The 18,824-nt window shown below is 33.2% G+C and overlaps 1 protein-coding gene and 1 long non-coding RNA gene across 12 annotated transcripts in view; one reads left to right on the top strand and one right to left on the bottom strand.

Moving 5' to 3' along the window:
* Positions 1-18,824, top strand: part of LOC121406995 (WD repeat-containing protein 97-like) — a 90,194-nt gene that overhangs the window by 52,057 nt on the left and 19,313 nt on the right. For 6 of the 11 annotated variants that reach the window (XM_041597870.1, XM_041597874.1, XM_041597872.1 and 3 more), the window contains 11 exons: positions 1,607-1,639; positions 5,131-5,523; positions 6,194-6,406; positions 6,819-6,925; positions 7,495-7,663; positions 9,218-9,343; positions 10,234-10,378; positions 11,005-11,191; positions 12,549-12,578; positions 15,381-15,416; positions 17,503-17,532. In XM_041597870.1, coding sequence (XP_041453804.1) covers positions 1,607-1,639; positions 5,131-5,523; positions 6,194-6,406; positions 6,819-6,925; positions 7,495-7,663; positions 9,218-9,343; positions 10,234-10,378; positions 11,005-11,191; positions 12,549-12,578; positions 15,381-15,416; positions 17,503-17,532 — 1,469 coding nt within the window. The remainder of the gene's footprint in view (positions 1-1,606; positions 1,640-5,130; positions 5,524-6,193; positions 6,407-6,818; positions 6,926-7,494; positions 7,664-9,217; positions 9,344-10,233; positions 10,379-11,004; positions 11,192-12,548; positions 12,579-15,380; positions 15,417-17,502; positions 17,533-18,824) is intronic. The other 5 variants (XM_041597877.1, XM_041597875.1, XM_041597876.1 and 2 more) reach the window with 2 other exon arrangements.
* On the bottom strand, positions 16,321-17,496 carry LOC121406996. The gene is made up of 2 exons (XR_005968856.1): positions 16,880-17,496; positions 16,321-16,791 (listed from the first exon to the last, which is right to left on the bottom strand). It is a non-coding gene; the product is annotated as an uncharacterized LOC121406996 (long non-coding RNA).

Raw genomic sequence — 18,824 nt, 5'->3', positions numbered from 1 at the left:
TATAATCATAATGAGATATGCACTGTGCAATTATTATTATTGCCATCATGTATAATCCCCCTTAAAGATGAGTTTCCTAAGCATAAATTTGTTAATAATCAAGTTTGTTCCTTCACTTCCTTGTAATTTAACTTAATCAGTCAAATTGTATTATGTCAATACATGGCATGCAAGTACTTTGTCCTTCAGAATATTATTTCCTCAATATGCGAAAAAAAAAAACTTCAGTTGAGTACCGTGAGGATGAAGGAGATCAGGTTTGCAAAAAATCTATAAAGAGGAAATATTTTTTTGCCTCTTTTAGAGGATTTATTCATAATTTAAACAAGGTTACACAACAAATCACATTTAAATGATAAAAATGAATAAAGAGGAAATATATTTAACTGTTTTCTATAACATAAAAACTTGACATTTTAATAGTGGAGGTATTACTGCAGTATATAGTCTTTGCCAATTTATTAACTTTCTTTTGATTGAAAATGATTATTCTAATATCTTTCTCTTTTGAAAGCAATCACCAAGTAATTTTATCCTTTTCAATATTAATGGTATTTTAACTTGTGTTTGAACATTATACTGGGTTCTCACAGCTAATCTCTATCATTGCTAATTCAGATCAGATTGATACACCCTGTATGTCTCCCACACAAATTGAAAAATTCTCAATATTATAACAACCTTTAAATTTGAAATGATTCATCATTATGCATTGATTAACAATCTAGCAAGTTTTGACAGGTCATTCATCATTTTAACTCTGTTTATAAAAAGTCCTTAAAGAAGCAGTCTACATGTTTCATACTTGAGAGTGGATTCAGGACGTCATATATCTGATAGAGATGCCTGGCTCTTGGGATAATTTAAGAAAAAAAAGAAGATTTGATGGATAATTTTCCAAAAAAAGTCATATTTCATCTAAAAGTTATAATCTTATTTTTGTTTGTTGGCCAATCAAAATCAAGGAAAGTTGTCAGACCTGCCTTGTCAGTCAATACATGTTAATGAAACACTCTCCAGGCTCCCTTGCTTTATTTAGGAAAGACTAGACCTAGTGGGTGATTCACAAAGCTGTTAAGCTATGTAGATTTATGAAACCTCCACCTGATTAATGTACTCTCGATTGTCCCCAGTAACCTTTGCTTAACTAAACCAAACGAGCCTGATCAGTCCAGATCATTAAGCCTCATTGATTGATAGATTGGCAATGAGAACCTACAATGTAGCCTCCACTAATATAATATGCTTTCAAATATCAGAGTTAACATTGTATGCTTTCTTACATTTTCTTTCACTTAAAACCATAAGGAAGTAAAATTCACTCATTTTAATACTATCATTTGACTCTATTAAAAGAAAAATTTCACTCCTTTAATTTTCATTTGAAATGATTGAATAGGTAAAAATTTCACTCCTTTAAATCTTTGACCCTTCCTATTGGAAACTTACTGCATGCTCTGATTACTGTGAAAATAATATTTCTAGAGTACTATCCTCAATGATGAGTATATCACAGAATGATGTGTAATCATCTAACAAAATAACAAAATAATTGAATCATTTGCTGAGATGATTTTTACCCATTTTTACCATGCAATGCACTCAGGGGACACCACTACCTGATGGAAACAAACAGGAGGTAAAATAGATCCTTGCTTGACATGCATGTACTACTTTCTTATCTACAAATTTGCATGATAGACTAGAGATATTGTTAAATATCAATTTATCTCATATTTTCTTGCCTTAAATACCTGAATAGCCGATTGTGTTGATAAAAATTATAGACCATTAGATCAATAGAAAATGAATTTAGATAGAATGAAATATTTATTAATAATTATTTGATAATTATAGAAAATTAGAAAAGGATGGGAAAAGTCTATAGTGCATATTTTTGTGTGAAATCCTTTTTTTTATTTTTGTCTCACCTGCATAGCAGAGTGAGACTATAGGCGCCGCTTTTCCGACAGCGGCGGCGGCGTCAACATCAAATCTTAACCTGAGGTTAAGTTTTTGAAATGACATCATAACTTAGAAAGTATATGGACCTAGTTCATGAAACTTGGCCATAAGGTTAATCGAGTATTACTGAACATCCTATTAGAGTTTCATGTCACAAGACCCAGGTCAAAGGTCATGTGGGGTCAATGAACTTAGACCATGTTGGGGGAATCAGCATCAAAATCTTAACCTGAGGTTAAGGTTTTGAAATGTCATCATAACTTAGAAAACGTATGGACCTAGTTCATTAAACTTGGACATAAGCTTAATCAAGTATCACCAAACATCCTGCATGAGTTTCACATCACATGACCAAGGTCAAAGGTCATTTAGGGTCAATGAACTTTGGCCGATTTGGGTGTATCTGTTGAATTACAATCAAAACTTTAAAAAATTTTGGATCTGATTGATGAAACTTTGACATAATAGTAATCAAGTATCACTGAACATCCTGTGCAAGTTTCAGGTCACATGATCAATGTCAAAGGTCATTTAGGGTCAATGAACTTTGGCCGAATTGGGGGTATTTGTTGAATTACCATCATAACTTTGAAAGTATGTTGGTCTAGTTCATAAAACTTGGACATTAGAGTAATCAAGTATCACTGTACATCCTGTGCGCATTTTAGGTCACATGACCAAGGTCAAAGGTCAATGAACTTTGGCCATAATGGGGGTATCTGTTGAATTACCATCATAACTTTGCAAGTTTATTGATCTGACTTTTGAAACTTGGACATAACAGTAATCAAGTATCACTGAATATCCTGTGCAAGATTCAGGTCACATGATCAAGGTCAAAGGTCATGTGAGGTCAATGAACTTTGGCCACATTGGGGGTATTTGTTGAATTGCCATCCTATCTCTGTAAGTGTATTAGTCTAGTTCATAAAACGTGGAAATAAGAGTAACCAAGTATCACTGAACATCTTGTGCGAGTTATAGTAGTTTTCAAAGTCAGCACTGCTGCTATGTTGAACTGCGTGATGCAGGTGAGACGGCCAGAGGCATTCCACTTGTTTAGACTACAAACAATACTAAAAGCTTTGATATACATGTTAGAAATTCTTATATTCTTGATTAAAAAAGAATGTTAATGGCTATTATAAGATTTATCTTGTGTTGAAATAATATTTCAAAGCCTTTACAAAAAAGTGTGCTATGTGTTTCAGAAGGAATCTTGCTCAGCATCTTTTACTTTTGCTTTCCTGTATGTTTCCTTGTTTTGTATATAATACTGAAATGGAAGGAATAGAAGTGAAAAAAAACAAAGTGCTGAGCCAGATGTCTGCCAATAGATGAGGCATTAAGGTGACATAAAGATATCCACATCTACATCGCATTTAAATACTGCTTGATTTAGAGTAGTCTTCCCACAAGACCGAGGGTCCATGAAGCTGATTTTTCTCTTAATTTGCTATTTACCACAACTTTAATAATCTGGGGTATATTTCAGTTTATATTGGAGAATAGGCTTAGCTAGAATGCTTCATTTGACACACATGGTGATGAAGAAAAAAATTGTGAGAAAATTGGCCTCATGGTCCCTCCTCGTTTTAGAAGAAAAAAAATAGTCTCATTTTGGCAAACTAACTGCATGATTGCAAGGGATACTCTCTGTGCATGCATGTAGTTTATATAGTATAGATTTTTGTAGAAAATTATGCTTGTTTGGATATACTTTTAAACTTAAATGTACATTGTAAATTAATATGCAACTAGACAATCTACTTGCAACTTTCAATGTGACAGAAAAACTGTTCCTTTTCAAGTGAGATATTTGACCCTTTCATTAAACACCCCCCCCCCATATAATAAAAAGAGTACAGTACATGAAATAAATCAAATACTTTTCTTGTAAATCATTGCATATCATTGACTTCTATATTACACACTGCTTCTGTTTTACACTTTCATTGGTATACCATGTCTTAATCTATCATATCACTCACTGTCTTTATGTGACTTCTGGTATATCACCCCAACAAACACCACCTCATGTTCTTTATTCAATGTTACACATATTTACTGTGTTATTCATGGATATGTTTCCAGCATGTCATAACTTTTAATTTCATTGAAGAAGTAACTCATTCAGCAGTCAATTGTCATCTTATTTAAAATGACATCATCATTGTTGTATTTTGAATGAAACTGATCACTTTCCTGAACCATGAGTCAAAAGCTTGCAATATCGAACTCTACACTGAAATTTACAGTGTATAAATTATCTTACCAGTATTTAAGGACATTGTGAAGTTATAATGTGCTATGGATATCTGCAAATAATATCTGATATTTAACTATTATATGGAGAGAAACAGTGGTTTTGTGTTGTCAATATTTGACCTCATGATTTATTATCTAAAACAAAATGACTATGCATCAATGTGTTGAATTGACATCCCTAATATCTAAGTCGTAGTTGAAAATGACAGTGTATGAGACTCAAAATTTTAAGATGTTGATGCTTTAGTGGAGAATCTACCATATACCATACGGTTGAATATCTATTATATCACAAAAGAGTCTTTAATGGTCTAACGCAATCCCTGAGATATTGTGCCTTCATGGTATAAATCCTTGAAACAGGTTACCTTGTGTGAAAACAGGAAAATCAAAGAATAAGATTAATGAAAGTTTTTGTTCTAAGAGTTGTTACTATCATTGAAATGAGCAGAATAGATGTGTTGGGATATATTTTCAGTGTTAAAAAGGGAGGGTTGTGTGACATCAGAAGTCTTGGTTGCATTGCATATAAGAGGATCTCTGTAGCATTTGTTTTCTGGACATTCAAATGTTCCCAAATTTCCTTTTTATTTTTTCACACAAGCTAACTTGTTTCAAGGGTTTCATTCTCATTCAAGTTTAATCCCTTACTGGTAACCACCCAAAGTAACATTTTAACACTTATATCTCTTATTTGGTTCTGTTCAGTTGAAATTCAAATTATCTATGGGAATGCTCATGAAAATGGTAATATATTGATCATGGATTTTTTTTTCTTCCATAAGTTTAGGCTAGAAAAAAAAGTTTAATGGTAAGTACATGTAAGGTGTATTGTAGGATGTCACAGTCATGTGTTTATTCATCTTACTCTCTTAAACTCAACTATATTTTTCATAGGATGCAGATAAGAAGAAATCTATTGATGACTTGGAGTTTGGTGCTCCATCCACCTCTCATCTTGCTAAGAGACTTGGTATCAATATAGAGGAACCAACATCACCCAAGGATATTGAGATAGAGAAGGATCCAACACCTACCCCTCCACCTACACCACCACCAGAAGAACCTAAAGAAGAACCAGTTAAACCACAACCTAAGAAGACAACCAAGATGAAAGTTGAGAAGCTTATTTCAAAACCCAAGACACCACCACCCAAGGAACCAACACCTACGCCACCTCCACCACCAACACCATCGCCACCACGCCCTCCTACACCCTTGCCACAGTTTATCACACAATTTAAAGGATCGGAGTGGTTTGAACAGTACTTCCCTAATGCTACCAATAGGGTATGTCATCGATTGATAAAATGTTTCTACAGTTTTTGGAATAATGAGATATTTCCAGTATAATTGTTTTGAAGCAAAATATTTGCCCTTGAAATGAAGGAAATAACACCCAAATTCAGCTATCGCCCCAATGTGACAAAAAAACCCACAAAAAAACCCTAGGCCCTGGAAGTAGAAATTATTTACAACCCTGTACTGTACCCATTAGAATCTTTAGGTTTTATTAGGTTTTATTTAGGTTTTTCTTTATATTCCTCTGGGTGCAAGAGATATCTGTTGATCAGTCATGGGTTTTCAAGATTTCCTAGCAGCGAGGGTAATGTGTTTGTTCAGTTTAATTTGTTAGACTGTTAATTGCTTGTCTGTTCTAATATTTGAATGTATTTAAAGATTATATATTAGTTGTTTAAATCATGATTGATATGTTAAGGAAACTTGTCATAAATCTGTGCCATTTCTTTTAGCAGGAATCTAACCATAAAGGCACTATATGTCTTACATTGCTACGGCTTTCCTTCATTCCTCACTGGTTTTTTTATGATGAAATGTAATGATTGGTATGAAAAGAAGTATTACTGTAGGAAAGATGTGACTCTGACTTTTAACAAGGTGTACTTAAGATGAGAATAATTTTGAAAATGTTAATTTCCATATTTCACTTTGATTTTAGACATTTCCTAAGCCTTGGACGGTAAGTGCCTTTGTGACAATGCTACTACGTCTTCTAAAGATAGCAGATTACGGGATGAAGACTCCAATCCTGTATGCTATCCTAGCTCTACATCAACAGGATCCTATACCCAATGCTGAATCAGTCTTGGATCTTCTCTTGTCTATACTTAACAAGAGTGTTGGACCAACATGCCAAGATGAAGATCAAAAGGTTTGTTCAATCATTTAGTTATGTTTATAAAGAATTGTCTCCTGGACAACAACTCAGTCAGTAGTCAGAGCTATTGAAGTTGTAGTAAATACTGATTTCATGAGAAAGTCTGTGATACAAAGGTTTGTTGTCACTGTATAATTGTAGATCTAGCTCTGGTTCAATTACATAAACTGAAATTTGTGAAATTGTAAATTCCTTAAAGCTAAAAAATTATGAAGATTACCAACACAGGTAAGCATATGTGAGAGATTATATTTTTCTGGAATGCTTAGCCTATTTTGATAAGTTCTATTGCATAATTTCTTCTAGAATCATTTTTACATGCTTTTCATTATTGCACGCAGACACTTGGCTGGTCATTTTATTGGATTAAAAATGATATTGATATGATTTTATACTTATTCCTCAGGACTTCATTGTTGCATGTCTTCACTTCTTCAAGGCATATGGCAAGTTTAATAAGAAGGTGGTTGTTGAGATCATGGTGGAGTTTGTTGACGGTGATAAAATGGTCAGGTATGGATTAATTTTATGTGCTTTAATTCCCCTTTGGAAAGTTATTGGTTCATTGGTTTTATATAAAAATATGAAATTTACCAGTGGATTGACAATATGCATTATAAATATTCAATTTTTAAAAACTTTATATTTAGTTTCAGAATTTCTTGACAAATTCCTTTCCAATGTATTTTTTTCGAAAGAGAAAATGTAATTTATATGAATTTAATTTTGGATAGAACTGGGATAATGGTTTTGACTCTAGCCTTATTATAAGAAGGTCATGTGTTCAAATCCGACCACAGCCAAGCGTCCTTTGGTATTACAGCATTAATCTTCTCTTCACCATTCTCCACCCAGGTATTAAATAGGTACTCAGTAGGATGTAAATGTCATTGTAGGCTTGTCCATCATTGTGTTGGCCTTACATGGCAATTGGCTAGAATATGCTCAAGGGAATGGAGGATGTGCATACGTTATCTGCGATAATACTGAATCCGTTAACCAGGTAAAGCGCTTAGATACGTACGTAAGCATATTTTAAATAACCAGATTATTATTTTCAAATTGTTTTTGTGTCTTTGCAGGGAGATGGCTCATGATCTTTTCATTCATATGGGACTGGAGGATGCTCATAATTACTTTGTAAAGGAACTTGATAGTTGGGATGTATGGGGTATGGAAGAAGAGAGTAGGAAGAAAGAAGTCAGGGAGATGGCTACTATGTGGCTAGATCAATGGATGGCCTTGTTTAAGGTTAGTCTACTTTTCAATAAGATGGAAAATGTGAGAAGGTGATATGATGTGGCTAATATGTGACCAGACACCCCCAAAACCAACAATATTTTGCAATGGAAGGTTATCTATAATATGAAAAAATAATAATAAATTGGTTTTCAAAAAGTATTATTGAGAAAATTAGCTTATCTTAATAATTAATTCTTATACTTCATACTGTCAATAATTGAAGTTGTAAAGTTGAGGGAGACAAGATACAAGAGATCCTTTAATACCATTTTTTACAGACTGCTCAGAAGTTTCACCAAGATTGCACAGTGTGCACATCTCACATTGCTTGAGTGAACCCCAAACTTCAACCCTTGATTACTCCTGATTTTTATCTTGCCTGCATAGCAGAGCAAGACTACAAGCGCCGCTTTTTCAATGGCATCGTCAACATTGAAATCTTAACCAATGTTAAGTTTTTGAAATATCATAAATTTTATGGACTTAATTCATGAGACTTGGACATAAGGGTAATCAAGTAATACTGAATATCTTGCCTTAGTTTCATGTCACATGACTAAGGTCAAAGGTCATTTAGGGTCAATGAACTTAGACGATGTTGGGAGAATTGATATCAAAATCTTAACCAAGGTTAAATTTTTTAAATGTCGTTGAAACTTAGAAAGTATATGGACCAAGTTTACGAAACTTAGACATAGGTGTTATAGCGTATCACTGAAGATCCTGCCTGAGTTTCAGGTCACGTGACTAAAGTCAAAGGTCATTTAGGGTCAACAATGTTGGGGGTATTTGTGGGATTGTCATAACTTTTCAAGTTTATAGATCTAGTTCATGAAACTTGGACATAAGAGTAACTGTGTATATCTGAATATCCTGTGCACATGTCAGGTCACATGACCAAGAACTTCTAGGGACTTCTCAACTTTGAAAGAACTCAATTATTCTAGTGACCATCATTTTTAAACCAGTCAATACTTGTGCTTCATGTCTGCTGGTTCCATCTTTCCTTGTTCTCATTTTATATGATTTTTTTTTCTGAATTTATAATAGAAAGGGTTCTTTACTTCTTTCATTTGATCAAAATGAGCCTTCATTATTCTATCATTGGTGATTATTGGTACAAAAGACTAACTTAAGACTAACTAAGTTTACTTCTTTCATTTCTTCTTTTTCAATAGTCTTTATGTGTGGGTTTTGTTAGACAAGTTCCATTTAATTTATCCCACTCTTCCCCAAAATATTAAAGTAATTACTTGAATATCAATGTTATTCAATCAATATGACCTAAACACATTTTTGTTTGAAATTCTCATTATATTAAAATTCTATTAACTTTGGTTTTCTAATGTTTGTCTATTCTTTCTGATATTCCTACCTGTTTGTGGAGCATTCTGTCTCTTAAATTCTTTCCCCCTATACGACATGCACGTATTGATATATTTTCATATTATCTGCTTGCTTGAGTATATATATTGAAATTTTACTTTGCACAAATTAATGTACAGTAATTCAGCATTTGACCTCAAATGACCATTTATATTTATCTATGTATCTACTTAACAGGGTCATCTGAAAAGGTCAATTGAACAGCTACAGAAAGGCAAATTAACAGGGAAGATTGCTAGAAAGAGAAGCATTGGAGGTACAAAGGCATCACCTACTAAGAGAACTCTCAAACAACCTGTTGATGTGAGTCTTTATTTTGCTTTATTCAAGCACTCCACACAAACCTTAAAGGGATTGAGTAATTTGGGGGAGGTTTAAGCCCTACATGTTGTCAGTTCATGTAATAATGTTTCAGGAGGAAACTCTGAAAACGTTATTTCATATGAATCACATGCTTTGCAATAAGTAAGAAAGTGATTATTTTCCTTTTATTGGCCACAATGTTAAATTGAAGAGGAAGTTTGTTGTAAATATGAAAAAATAATGGAAAATATTGTTGAAGGTTTCTGGAAAATCCATCAAAGATTAAGAAAGCTATTTGAATTTAAATTTCTGATTTGTGATGTCATAAAGGAGCAGCTGCCCCATAATTTATGATGTCACAAATCAAAATGATTTGTGCATTCATGTACTGAAGGTTTAATAAAAAACATTTTCAATTTTCTGAGAAATTGACATTTCATTGATTTTTTACCATATAATATGTTGGAAAGTTGCTCACATATGACGTCACAAATCGAATGATTAAAATTCTAATAATTGTTTTATTCTTTAATGGATTTTCCTCAAACCTTCGCCAATATTTTGTATTATTTTTCTGCTATTATTACAATAATTTTTTTGTCAGGATGAACTTCCCCTTTTAGTGTACCTCTTGACCAGAGTCAATTGAAGTGACAGATTGGCTTCAAAATCTCAGGTGATTCCTGCCTGACAGTTATGTGTACTGCATTAGCTGCAAGAGAAAAATATTGACATCATTGCTTTGGTACTCTATAGACCTATCATTGACTTCTTTTGTTGCCTCACTCTCAGAATTTACAAAAATAAGCATTTATAGATCATTATTATTAGGCCCTCATTGATAGATGTCTGTATATCAGTTTCTAAATATTGATTTGTTTATTTGGCAGGCTCCTGTAGCTACAGATCAAGGATCTCAAGATTCAGACAAGCTATCTGAAACAGGTGGATCAGATTCTAAGAGTGTTAAATCAGTATCTAGTAAAGGTGAACCAGGACCAAAACCTCAACCACCTCCACAGAAATCACTTACAGGTTAGATCAATAATTAGCAGGGCTTTGATTGTTCAAATTTATACCCAATTGAAGCTATTGATATTTTCAGATTTTTGTGTACTTTGTCTTTACAAAAGTTTGGGAGATCTTGCAATTTGAGCTATTTTAATTTGTGGTCATTCATAACCCTGAATAATGATGATCCTTGTATAGCTGTTTGTAAAAACTAATAGCAGGGGAATTTTCCCTGATTATTGAGGATATCATTTACATTTTAAGGGTTCAGAAGTCCCTTAGTGTCTTGATGTGGTCTTCATCCAGTGACCTTACAAATATTAGTGAAGATGAATGACTGTATCAAGAATCCTACCTACAAAATAAAAAAATTCAAGGTAATCTCTGGGAAAATATGTAAGTGTAAATGTGGTTCTAGAGAACATTTCATGAAAGGACTTGTCAGACAAAATATGTTTTATCCAACAGTTACCATAGGAACCACACTTCTCAGTCATTCAATATCATAGAAAATTTTCAGATTCGACAACTTGTCAGACAAAATATGTTGATGAAATGTCCCCAGGTGTTCTAAAAAAAATTACATTTGAATTGCCTGGAGCAAAAAAACTTGAAGACTTATAACTTTATTTGTCTCTTTTATGACACAGTGACATTCAATGTACCGCCAGATATGTCAGCTCTTGATAACATCCAGCCAACTGAAGCTATCAATTACTTTGTAGAGATGGAAGTAGAACGCCATCTTGAGAAACTAAAGATGGCCGCTGCAAAGGAACAACGAAAGAAAGAAGATGACAAGAAGAATACTGTCCTGGTTCTACCCAAGATAAGAAGGTTGGTGCATCTCTTACTCATTCTAGTTTTGTGTTAAAAACATGAATGTATAGCATCATACTTGCCAACTGTCCCTAAAGAGGGAGAATCCCTATTTTTCGTGATAAAAAACATGAAATTACACCCATGACCCTTTGAGTTGATCCATAAGGTTGTGTAGAAAATTTTAAGCAATGTCCATATTAAAAGAAAATCAAATTATAATTGTTGTCCCTGTTTAAAAATAATGTTGGCAGGTTTGTAACAATCTGAATTATTATGATGTGGTATTTTGTTTCAGGAATTTTACAGGAAGCGATAAAAAAGTATTGTACTACATACAGTAAAAAGATCTCTGAACTAGCTCAGCTGCATATATTCATATGCAAGCTGTGCTCTACAAATTTTTGTTTTTTGTTATTATAACATGTGTTCTAAAAGATCTAGTTGCCTGTGGTGAAGCAAATAAATTCAAGATTTTGTTCCTCATGTAGACAATTCTTTATGGTTGTGCTCCTTATTATTTCAATAATCTGATTTGGGAATATGTTCCCATTACAAATCACAGATCTTCAGGAATCAGGTTGTTGACACCTCATGGTGCCCCCACTCTGTGAATTGCACTCTTTATACACAATGCCAAGTCTATAGAGTCATTCAATCCCAATCTTTATTCTTATCATATAATCTCCTCTGTAATTCCCTCTGTGCCTGAATAGGTAACTAGGTATAAGACATACTTTTAAGGACAAGTCCACCGCAACAAAAAGTTGATTTAAAAGAGGAAAATCCAACAATCATAACACTGAAAATTTCATCAAAATCGGATGTAAAATAAGAAAGTTAAGGCATTTTAAAGTTTTGCTTAATTTCACTAAACAGTTATATGCACATCCTGGCTGGTATGCAAATGAGGAGACTGTGACATTATCCACTCACTATTTCTTTTGTGTTTTATTATATGAAATATGAAATATTCTAATTTTCTCCTTATTGTCAAGTGATACAATAATTAATTCCTCCCTGAACATGTGGAATTAGCATTGTTTAATACTATATGGTTCAGTCAAGTTGTCCTAAATGTCAAATCTATAAAAAATGGAATATTGTATAATTCAAACAATAAAAAATAAAAGCAATAGTGAGTGATGGACATCATCTACTGACTCACCTAGTTGTGCATATCAGTTTTGTGAAAATTAATCGAAACTTTAAAATGTCATAATAAACTTTCTTATTTTACATCCGATTTTGATGAAATTATCAGTACTATACTAGTTTGATTTTTTTTCTATTTATTCAAGTCAGCATTTTCCTGGGGTGGACTTGACCTTTAAATGCTACATGTATTATTATCATTGCCATGCTTCTCCTAAAGTGGATCTGCTGGAGGTTCATTGATTGGAAGGTATTCTGTTGGTCTATCACCATGTTTTGCAGTGCTGTGATTCACTTTTTAATGCATCCATCATTTCTACAGAGATGGCAATCTTTCCTCTTTTTCTTCCTTTTTTTGTTATGAAAAAGGCAATACATTTTTTGTAAGTTTTTTGTAAGTCAAAGGTCAAGTTGCCACCTTCCACTTTTCTTACTTGACCAATAACTCCATTTTCCTGTTTAAGGTGGGTGTATTATGTACTCTCCCCAGCGGCACTCTTGTTTTATATCTGATTTTGATATGCTTTCAATAGACGAATCTACATTGCCCATGTTAGTTTTTGGGCCTGCACAATTATTAAACGGTGACAAAATGGGTAGATCAGTCTGGCCCCATACCACAATGTCATACAACAGCATAGGGTCAGGGAAAGTTTATGGATATACCAATAGTTCATGAAATGTGGACATAGGGGTAATCAGTTATCACTGATCTTCTTGCACAAGTCTTTGGTCACATGCTCAAGGTCAAATGTTATTTAGGGTCAATTAACATAGTATTTTATTATCATAGATTTGTGTTGGGGGGATAATAATTATTCTATGGTCAAGATTGCTGCTATATTGAATTGTATATAAATGCAAGCGAGACTGCCAGAGGCACTCCACTTGTTTGTTGTTGTTGAAGCAGGGATTAACATCAACTCCTTGGTTGAAGGTTAGCATCTGTTCTTCTATCCAATATGACAAAGATTATGGGGCAGTTGAGATTTTTTTTTAAATTTTGATTATTTAACCAAGTTTGCATTCCAAAAGGCATCTATCATCCATGCACAGTTTTTTTTAACTGATCTTTTTCTCTTTCAAATGGTGTTTATCCCTTTTTTAACCAATATGCACAATTACATAATCAGGGGGTGTTTCACAAAGATATAAGTATGACTTAAGTCACACTAAAACGCCGACGCATACATGATATGCAGCACATGATCTTATTGATAGATAAGCAGTAGTGTGCGTCCTCATGACATGATCTGACCAATGTGTTCAAGCCTTTCATACCGTACGCAACTCGATATTTAAGTGTGACTCTAAGTCATACTTAAATCTTTGTGAAACCCCTCCCGATCTGTAATATCTTTAAAATAATGCAAAAAGTGAGGATGTTCAAGTAGCGATATGAATTGTGAAGTTCTGTTGAGTTTAATTTCTCTTAATTTTTGTTGTCTGATTCATTAAAACAGTAAGTGAGTGAGTGTGTGTATTTACTTGTGTGGCACATTATGATTCTAGATATTGACTGTAAATATGATTTTACTTTACCAAACTGTGTAGGGTATGTTAACCCTTTGGATACTGGCTAATATAGACCCCACCATGCTTATTCTACATCAGGTTAATGAGTAAGGTATCTTGAAGTAAACAATAACTCAGTTATGACTATTGATAAATCAATGTAAAATAGTAACCGTGTATCCCAGTCTTTAGGTTCCAGCTACATAAATCTGATCAAAAAAAAGATTAATTGTCCCATGATTAGAATGTGACAAGAAAGTTCTACTGGAAGATTCATAATGTTTTGAACTTTGGATTGTATCGTGAAATTTGATTGTGTCATGATCGGAGATCAAGTCCAAATAAAATGGATCTGGGTGCCAGTATTCATTTGAATAGGTACTTGGGTAGATTGCATAAGCATATGTAGTATGCCTAGCAATAGAGTTTCAAAACTCTTGTTGGAATGCTCCCTAGGGAGTGGACAAGGTATTTCATTGTGTGAGGGCATGTCAGGATCCGATGACCGGGGTAATAATATCTGTAAAGTGAAATATTAATATTATTATTCATTGAATGGATTTTGCAGTGATGTCACATATAGTATTACATAGAATTATCTTGTCACAGAAAGTTTGATGTCATTGTTGCACCTTGACTAATTACACTCATCCTTCAGAGGAGTGAATCATCAATAAAGCCCAACGCACACTACACATTCTGACTATGACACGGTTTTTTAAATAATTGCATTTTGCATTAATTATGAAAGTTACAAATAGTAAAATTATTTTATTTGATTTTGCATAATGTTAGGAATACTATGATTATAATTCTGCTTTGCTGCAAGTGTTGTGGTTGGAATAAAGTCCAAATCTACTTCAAGTCACAGCCTATGATGGCATCATTATGATTTGGAATTGAAAATTGCTTTTGTATATCTACTAGAAGGCTCGCAATAGACTATAATTTTGATTAAATATTCATACCATTACAAAGAACTTTGATTGTTAAGACTCTGTGGCTCGAATTCACAAAGGTGGTTTTTCAAACCATTGGTTGAACCCATGGTTTATGCAGATTTCCTGAATAAATTACGATTATTTACGGCGTATATTATTAAAAAATTGCAATGCTTATGCGCACTTTTGTCTCAATGCGCCAAATTGACGCCTGTTGCCATGGTTAAGTATACTATGTTATTCATGAGTCTGCTGTTTGAAGAATGGACTCATGAATAAAATAGCGTTGATAACCACGGCAACAGGCGTTAATTTTGCGCACTGTGAAAAAAGTATGTATCAGCATTGGAATTTTTTAATATACGTGGTAAATGAGCGTAATCTATACAGGAAATCTTGATCAGAGTAGTAGGTCTATGGTTCAACTGATAAAAACCACCTTTGTGAATATGGGCCTATACATGTATGTTGGAATGTACATCAAATGCTTTGACAATTTCTTTGAAATGGATTGCAAAGGATCTTGAATTGTGTGTTGGGCTTAAGACATGACTAATATCTTTGTTGTTTGCATCACTCATGCTACCTTAATCTAGGGAGGATCTTGGTTCTGAGGATGACTTCATGTCAAGGTGTGTTATATAATCTACTTCCTGGGTTGTAAGCCCATTTTTCAATTAAGAAATATATGACCATGCATCTTGAACTTGCCCCATTTGTGTTACATCGCCCCATTTGTGTTACATCCCCCAAATTTAATGATTTTAGCACACCTATTTTTACGGAAATGGTCATGATTTTGAAAATACCCATCTTATTTATACAAAGTATACTTTTTCTGAAGGGAATTTTCACGAGGATCCCCAAAAATGGCATTAAAATAGGTAGGGTAAACTGCTCACATTCTATGAGTGACATTTCACATTTAAGGGCCCCCAGTATACTTTATTTCTTACATCCATGTTTTTCTCTCTCTCTTTGCCCATGCCATTAATTACTTATCAGATTTGTATTGCTTATGAAATTCCCTTTCAAATGATATATATCTTTATAATAGGATTCAGTACTTTCATTGGGGTAATTTTGATATGCAAATTTATGTTAATTTCAAATATCCAAAACTGACATTTAAAAACAGTTTTACCTTAATAAATTTCTAATAAATCGTAATTAAGTGATGTAAAAAAATTATGTGATGTGTATGTAGATGTATTATTATACCTGTTATATTTAGCTTTAAAATGAGACCAAAATAAAAGTCTAGCCTCTTTAAAACCAAAGTTACACATGTTTGATATTACAATAATCCCATAGAGTCGCATGTAATGTGCACCACCCTTCAACTCTCCTTGTTTTATTCATTTTATCAAGCAAAGTGTGACACTTTTGATGTGCATATGAATTTATACTATTACCCCTAATACAGCTTATACTCGGCTTTCAAATGATAACAATTTCATCTCTATTCGGCTGGAAAATGACATAAATTGTTCACATGCAAAAAAATTTGGTGTTTTTATGTAAGGCATTTTAGGGTTTTCTTAAATAATGTTAATTACAGTTAATAAATTAGAATAGATTATGAAGGCTGATGGATTATTATACTGCTCACCTCAAGCTTTGAAATGAGACCAAAAATTAAGTCTCTAGCCCTCTGTATACCAAAGTTATTCATGTTTGAAATATGAAACGTAACTCTCCCATAGACTTTGTGTAAACTGCTTCCCCTCCTCAACCCCCCTTTCTTATTTTCATTCTATCAGTTGCAGTGTCACAAATATGTGCTACTGCACTAATTTTTCTCAGACATGATACCCTGTATATAGTTAGCTTTAAAATGATACCAAATTAAAGACATGTTTCCTTTCAACTGAGATATCGTATGTTAAACCGAATCAAAATTGAAAAAGCATAACAAAACCACCTTTTGGTGGAGTGAGTTCAAGACGCATGGCTTGATAATTATTCATGATACATAATAAAGGATAAATTGTACCATTTTGAAACCTTTATGCAATTGAAACTTAATATGACTTGATATATGATCATGTTGATGAAAATTGTCATTAAAGAAATAAATAGATTATATCATGACATTGTTTTGTCAGAAGCAGTGCCAGTCGCAATGAATGTGTCTTCATGAATTGTAGATCGACTGAGTTTAATCAAGTGAAGAAAATTCAGGTGTGATGACAACAGTTGTGTAATACTTGATGTTTTGAATGAAACGAATGAATCATATGATTCATATATATCACATTTGTTTTACTGTTTTGATATAATTTATGAGCTATGGGTCATTCATTCAGTGTACTTTGAGCATGTGGATTGATGCTGCAACCGCAACTCTATTGGGTTGATGCAAAACTTGCATTCAGATACAAGTCAAAGTTGGGTGTGAAAATCAATCATACATGTCACAATAAATCATGAATTTTCAGTTGATTGGTGATCTGTAGAGTGTTAACAGATTTGATACTGTGCATCTGAAATTTATCTATTTCTAAAATTGTATTAGAAATTTGTAATTGATTGCAAATAGTTTCTTGCAACAACCCGCAATGCTTCTAATCAGGACTATATACTTTGTACAGTACACACAACATTATCATAACATTATTCAAAGGATTGACTGTTAACAATCTTGTGGCTTATTGTCTATTAAAATAGGAAGTGGTTATTAATATTGATGAATGTTTTACTTTCAAAACTTAACAGGGATTTTTCAGATGAAGAATTAAGAAGGAGGTAAACCATTGAAGTGATGTGTGTTTAACATCTAATCCCAGTGACAAAAACAAAATCATAAATTCATTCTAGTTTTGATGTTTATTTTCCATGCACATGAAGTCTAGAAGGGCATTATGCATTTCACCCAGCTATTCATCCCCAAATTGATTTTCCAAGGAAAAGTTACACAAGGACTTGTGATTAATTTCTCCCAAAAATGCCTTAAATAGCCCTGGAAAACAAAAAAAACAAGAGCCCAGTAATGTCCTGTAAAATTCCATATAAACTGCAATACATTGTACAAAATACTTTGCCAGTGAGCTCCAAAAGCCTACCTAGATTTTTTTTGTCATTTTTTGTATTCATTTCCTTCAAATAATTTGGATGAATTTTAGAATATTTTTTGTACAAATACAGTGTACAGCATGTACACCACTTTAAAATACAGGTCAAGTTCAAAGTTTCATTTATCAAGTCAAAGGTCACAGTGTATTGTGGTTTTCTTTCCATGTGATAAAGTGAAAATATTTGATAGATCAGACACCAAGTTTGTATGTTAAAGACTTGTTTATACATATGTATTTTTTCTCCAAGTGAAACTAAATTGAGGGCATCTATTAATCACTGATACATGTAAAAAATATGTGGAATATTAATAAATTTGTTAAGCCAAATTCTGGTCAACACAAAATATTAAAATCAAACTTATACTTTAAGAAGACAAAGCACAAATCATATTATAAGCAGCTATAAACTGCTGTTGTCCAAGATACATTTTCCTAACCGTTTGGTATGTCATAGTCGTTGTGAGCACTGAGTGTTTTTGTGTTGTGTGTGTGCCAATTGGAGTGACTTTTGTGCACAGCAAAGAAGATTTAAACATAATCATCGTCATCAACTCCAGCATCATCATCATTTTCACCACTACCTTCTTCTTCATCTTCTTTCTCAATATCAGCATCATTTTCATTATCATTCACTTGCCACAATGATTTTAAGACTTTCCTTAACGTAATCATAAATATGCAAATTAGACATCAAATATCTCAACTACTATACCACTGGGGCGGTATTCTGAAAATCGTAGGTGTTAAATATCATGTTATCTCTTTTATTTAACACGCCCCTAACATACCCCCAATTCGGTATTCTGAAAAGCGTGTTATCTGCATGTTACCTCATTTTGTGTTATCTTCAGCTCCTCCTACTCTACATCTATTTAATCCAATCAAATGCGCTGTTAAAGAAATGATCTCGTAAAATCTTCAGGGAAAAAAAGGAGTGCGTGCACTCCTTTTTGTCTTTTTAAA

The sequence above is a fragment of the Lytechinus variegatus genome, chromosome 2 (assembly GCF_018143015.1).
Source record: "Lytechinus variegatus isolate NC3 chromosome 2, Lvar_3.0, whole genome shotgun sequence".
Classification (NCBI taxonomy): domain Eukaryota; kingdom Metazoa; phylum Echinodermata; class Echinoidea; order Temnopleuroida; family Toxopneustidae; genus Lytechinus; species Lytechinus variegatus.
This window is presented reverse-complemented; position numbering and strand designations above follow the sequence as displayed.